The sequence below is a fragment of the Cyprinus carpio genome, chromosome A18, assembly GCF_018340385.1.
Source record: "Cyprinus carpio isolate SPL01 chromosome A18, ASM1834038v1, whole genome shotgun sequence".
In the NCBI taxonomy this organism is placed as follows: domain Eukaryota; kingdom Metazoa; phylum Chordata; class Actinopteri; order Cypriniformes; family Cyprinidae; genus Cyprinus; species Cyprinus carpio.
The window spans coordinates 29,565,469-29,570,468 of NC_056589.1; the positions used below are offsets into that span (position 1 = coordinate 29,565,469).

Here is a 5,000-nt window from a genome sequence, read left to right on the forward strand (position 1 = left end):
TTAGTTTTATCTTTGCATTGAAAGTGTCATTTTTATATGATAGTTCAGCATTTACTGTAACCCTAAAGTTTAGGCTGGTTTGTGATCGATTCAGTTTCTGAGGAGTTTAATGTGTGTGTGTGTGTGTGTGTGTGTGTTCGGTCAGATCTGAAGCAGAACGACTACACTCCTGATAAACTGACGCTGCAGCATGACCCCTCCGAGGACCCGTCCGCTAAAGAACAGCATCCCTCAGTGCGCTTAATGCTGTGAGACACACACACACACACACACCAGCACACACTCACATCACAGTGTGTGTGTGCGAGGACGCAAGCGTGCATGTTTTATATGAATGCGTCGCCTATGAACAAATGATGCAATCTAGAGATGCTTTAATAAGTCACGTTTTATCCTGTACAGGGATTATCAGCTTTTAAAAGTATTTTATAAAGTTTTTGTCTGTATAAAAGTATAAAGTGGCTAATAACTGGTACAATATCACTGTATAGAATTAAATATTTATTCTAAACTAGAGGAAGTTGCCTTGTATAAAATAAAATGTCTGTCAGTTTTGGGAAAGAACTCTTGCTCATTATACTATTATCAGATTTTGTACAGAGCTGTATGCCAAGAGAATGTTTTTATGTACAGATCTGTATGAATGCATTTATGGTTCAGACTCGCTGCGTGTTTGAATCTTGTGTAGATTATGGGCAGATTGCAATGCAAACGACGGCGCAGTCATCACTCACCTTTATAATGTTACAGCGGTACTGTCGTCAGAGTATCGTGTGAAAGGGTTAATAGTGTATCTCATAGATACATTTATCTGGCACGGCTCGATCAACTCACACATGAGAGTGTTTGATGCTGGGGATACTATATTAATGGATCTGTACACATTTTTTACTGTGTATTTAATAAAACACTGAAAAATCATCTGAAGCTCATCCGTATCTGTTTTCTCTCACTCTGAGATTCTTTTAGTTTCACGTAGTGTGTTTCTGATTTATGTAATTCAGATTACAGCTCTATTCAGGTTCATTAGGCTCTTACGTACGCATGTTTTATTATAGTTTAAGCTCTTTTGCTAATTCGATTTAATTCATTGTTTCCTCATGATTATACAGCACTTTGGTACAACATTTGCTGTTTTTAAATGTGCTTTATAAAGGAACTTCAGCTTGATTAACCTGAATCTTTACAAGCACGCTGCTGTTTTATAATCAGCCTTTTTTTATGATAAAGCTGCTTAAAGTCACATTCTGATTGGCTGTCAGTGTTTTTATCTGTAAAAAAAAAAAAAAAAACACCTGTAACCCCAATGATATGGTTCCTCTGCAGGGTTGCCAAGTCTGGTTTTTATGCGGAATCTGGCTTCTTTAACACTGTTGCCGCAGGCTGAAGTGACCACAATAATGTGATATTTAGCCCCTGGAGTACCCACGAAAACATGTATTTTACCCCACAGAATGCCATTGGGCCATTTTTTTTAGTAGCGTTTCGGCGGGATTTGTTGTGAAGACCTGGCAACAAAAACTAATGCATACAATATGCACTGAATTGGATGATTGGATTGGTTTTACTTGCATGGTTTAAACCAGGTGTAAACAAATATAGCCTAATCTAATAAACTCCAGTTAGTGCTTGAATATGGTATATATCACAGTAAAAGTCTATGACTGAACCACAGAACTTTAGTTAGCAACATTAAGATGATTTCACGTGTGCCAGTCATTCACTTTTCACTGGCCAACAACAAAAAAAGAACATTTATCACAGAAAATTAAACATTTAACAAAATCCCAGACTGTTCAGTGAATGTAAGCAACAGTCGCAGCACTGGGCCGAACAAACCTGCTGGACGCTGGTCAGGACCCAAAGACTCGGAGATAACTAGTCTACACTGTGTCACGGTTTCTTAAAGACAACAGAAGGATGACTCTCCGTAGGTCAAGAGGTCACACATCGGTTTGAAGAAGATCTCAAGAAACACCAGAAGACCACAGACCTTCACATGCACGGTTTCACTCGGCAGACACATTTTCAACAGGTGAACACACACACACACACACACACACACACAGAACTCACAAAGGCCAAGCATGTGCTCTGATGCAGTGAAATCTTCGAATGTGGTTCACTCGGTCAGATGTTACAGTGTAAAATCAGTTTTTTAAATCCTGTTCAACACATGACTCAAAGCACACGTGTGTTTACATCTGTTTATTAATGCATGTTTAAGGTTCATAGGCTAATACATGGATTTAAAGATTGCACTTAATATTATAAGAAACCATGTGAGAATCAGTCCGTCAGAAGTGAGGGACGCTGCGGAACGGTTCACTATGGAGCAGCAGGATTGAGGAGTGTTAGTACGGAGACAGCTGTGTGTTATGATGGCGTCAGAGCTTCTGCTGACCGTAGTGTCTCTGATGGGTTTAATCGACTGGTTTCGGTCTCAGTCGATGAGGGTTACTGCACTGCTGCGGCTGGCTGATCCCTGAACACTAGCCTAAAGAAACAGCTGTGCGTAACGCTGGAAGATACTTACGTCTTGAGGTTTAGCACGTGTGAACGTCAGGACAATGACGAGTGTGTTGGTGAGTCATTTAATGTTAACCATCAGCTGGATCTTCTCATCCGGAGTCTCTGTTGCTTTCGGGTCTGGCAGCACCGGTTATATTTGGTCACCGTATAAATAAATGAAACGCGTCTCCCTAAGCAGCGGGTGCATGTCTAATGAGCGGTTTGGGTTATAGAGCGCTTATATGGACGTCTAATCTCACAACAAGTCCAGAGCAGGCCGAGGCTCCTGTGTTCAGACTCCTGCTACAGGAATACAGACGCCACTGAACCGCCCACTGAGAGAGAGAGAGAGAGAGAGAGAGACTCTTGATGATAGAAAGAGAGATGGAGAGAGAGAGAGAGACTCTGATAGAGAGAGAGAGAGAGAGAACTCTGAGAAGAGAGAGAGAGAGGAGAGAGACTCTGGAGAAGAGAGAGAGAGAGAGAGAGAGAGGAGAACTCTGGAGAAGAGAGAGAGAGAAAACTAGGAGAGAAACTCTCTCTCAAAAAATCACAACAGCAGCAAAGTATGTAACAGCCTGCCACAAACTACGAGAGTCAGCCAGTGGACAAAAACTAAAGTTCTGAATGTTGAGACAAATAAACACAAGTGTGTTTTTTATTTTTTATTTGATTTTAATTTGTTGTTATATTTTATTTATTGATTTATAAATGTATTCATGCATTTGTTTACTGATTGATTTTATTGATTATTTGTTCACTGCCTATGTAATGGCCAATGCTTTGGCAATACTGTACAAGTCATGCCAATAAAGCTCAATTGAATTGAATTGAATTGAATTGAATTGAGAGAGAGAGAGAGAGACAGAGAGAGAGAGAGAGAGAGAGAGAGAGAGAGACTCTGAGAGAGAGAGAGAGAGAGAGAGACTCTGAGAGAGAGAGAGGGAGAGAGAGAGAGAGAGGAGAAGAGCGAGAGAGAGACTCTGAGAGGAGAGAGAGAGAGAGAGAGAGAGAGAGAGAGAGACTCTGAGAGAGAGAGAGAGAGAGAGAGACTCTGAGAGAGAGAGAGGGCTAGAGATGTTCCCTCAGCAGTCCTCACGCAAAGGGCTTTAGCTCCGCCCACAGGTGCATGTCACACATGCGTCAATCACTCGGTCACCATGGTGACAACCTGTCGCTGACCCTCATAGAGACGAGTAGAAGAAGATGTAGGCGGCGGCTGAGCGCACGGAGGAGGCGGAGACGTCGGACACCTCGTGATCGTCAAACTTGAACCAGCGCTGCTTGAGAGGGTTCTTACAGTAAGCAGTGTAGTGACCGCCGTCCAGCCCTCCGTAATGATTCTGCAGAGACGAGATGAGCGGTCACAGATCCGTCTGAAACTGACGCGTGTGAGAGTATGTGTGAGTGTGAGTGAGAGTGAGAGAGTAAGTGTGTGCGAGTGAGTGCAAGAGTGTGTGTGTGTGTGAGTGCATGTGTGTGAGTGAGTGTGAGAGAGTGAATGAGTGTGTGAGTGAGCGTGCGTGAGAGTGCATGTGCAAGTGAATGAGTGTGTGAGTGAGTGAGTGTGAGTGAGAGTGCGCGAGAGTGAGTGTGTGTGAGTGCAAGTGAATATGTGTGTGTGTGAGTGCGAGTGAATGAGTGTGTGTGTGTGTGAGTGCGAGTGTGTGTGTGTGAGCGTGTCTGAGAGTGTGTGTGAGAGACTGCGTGTGTCAGTGTGTGAGAGAGTGTGCGTGTGAGTGTGTGAAGTGAGTGTGAGAGTGAATGAGTGTGGGTAAGAGTGTGCGCATGTGAGAGCGAGTGAGTGTGTGTGTGAGTGTGCATGTGCAAGTGAATGAGTGTGTGTGAGTGTGCGTGCGTGCGTGAGTGAGTGAGCGTGAGAGTGAATGTGTGTGAGTGAGTGTGCGAGTCAATGTGAGTGCGTGTGTGAGTGAGGTGTGTGTGAGACTGCGTGTGAGTGTGCGAGTGAGTGTGAGTTAGAGTACGTGAGAGAGTGTGCGAGAGTGAGAGTGAGTGTGGTGTGTGAGTGCATGTTGAAGGGTGGCGTGCGTGTGTGAGTGTGCAAGTGAATGAGTGTGTGTGAGAGAGAGAGTGTGTGTGAGTTAGAGTGCATGAGAGAGTGTTCGAGAGTGAGAGTGCGTGAGAGTGAGTGTGTGTGAGTGCATGTGTGAGTGCAAGTGAATGAGTGTGTGTGAGTGAGTGTGTGTGTGAGAGCGTGTCTGAGAGCGTGTGTGAGAGCGTGTGAGTGAGAGAGTGTGAGAGTGCATGAGTGAGAGTGAGTGTGCAAATGAATGAGTGTGCGTGATAGTGAGAGTGAGTGAGTGTGCAAGTGAATGAGTGTGTGTGAGAGAGTGTGTGTGAGTTAGTGCGAGAGTGAGTGAGTGTGCAAGTGAATGAGTGTGTGTGAGTGAGTGCGAGTGTGTGTGTGTGTGAGAGCATGTCTGAGAGTGTGTGTGAGAGACTGCGTGTGAGTGTGTGAGAGTGTGAGT

At 44.1% G+C, this 5,000-nt stretch overlaps 2 protein-coding genes across 2 annotated transcripts in view; one reads left to right on the plus strand and one right to left on the minus strand.

Annotated features, from left to right (window-relative positions):
* The window catches only part of LOC109113588 (transient receptor potential cation channel subfamily M member 7-like), a 29,927-nt gene extending 29,006 nt beyond the window's left edge, over positions 1-921 (plus strand). The window contains exon 37 of the mRNA XM_042775850.1: positions 146-921. Within this exon, the coding sequence (XP_042631784.1) occupies positions 146-252 (107 nt within the window). The 3' untranslated portion in view covers positions 253-921. The remainder of the gene's footprint in view (positions 1-145) is intronic.
* Positions 922-3,502: 2,581 nt separating this feature from the next.
* The window catches only part of LOC109044928 (ubiquitin carboxyl-terminal hydrolase 8-like), a 17,749-nt gene continuing 16,251 nt past the window's right edge, over positions 3,503-5,000 (minus strand). The window contains 1 exon segment of the mRNA XM_042775777.1: positions 3,503-3,854. Within this exon segment, the coding sequence (XP_042631711.1) occupies positions 3,696-3,854 (159 nt within the window). The 3' untranslated portion in view covers positions 3,503-3,695.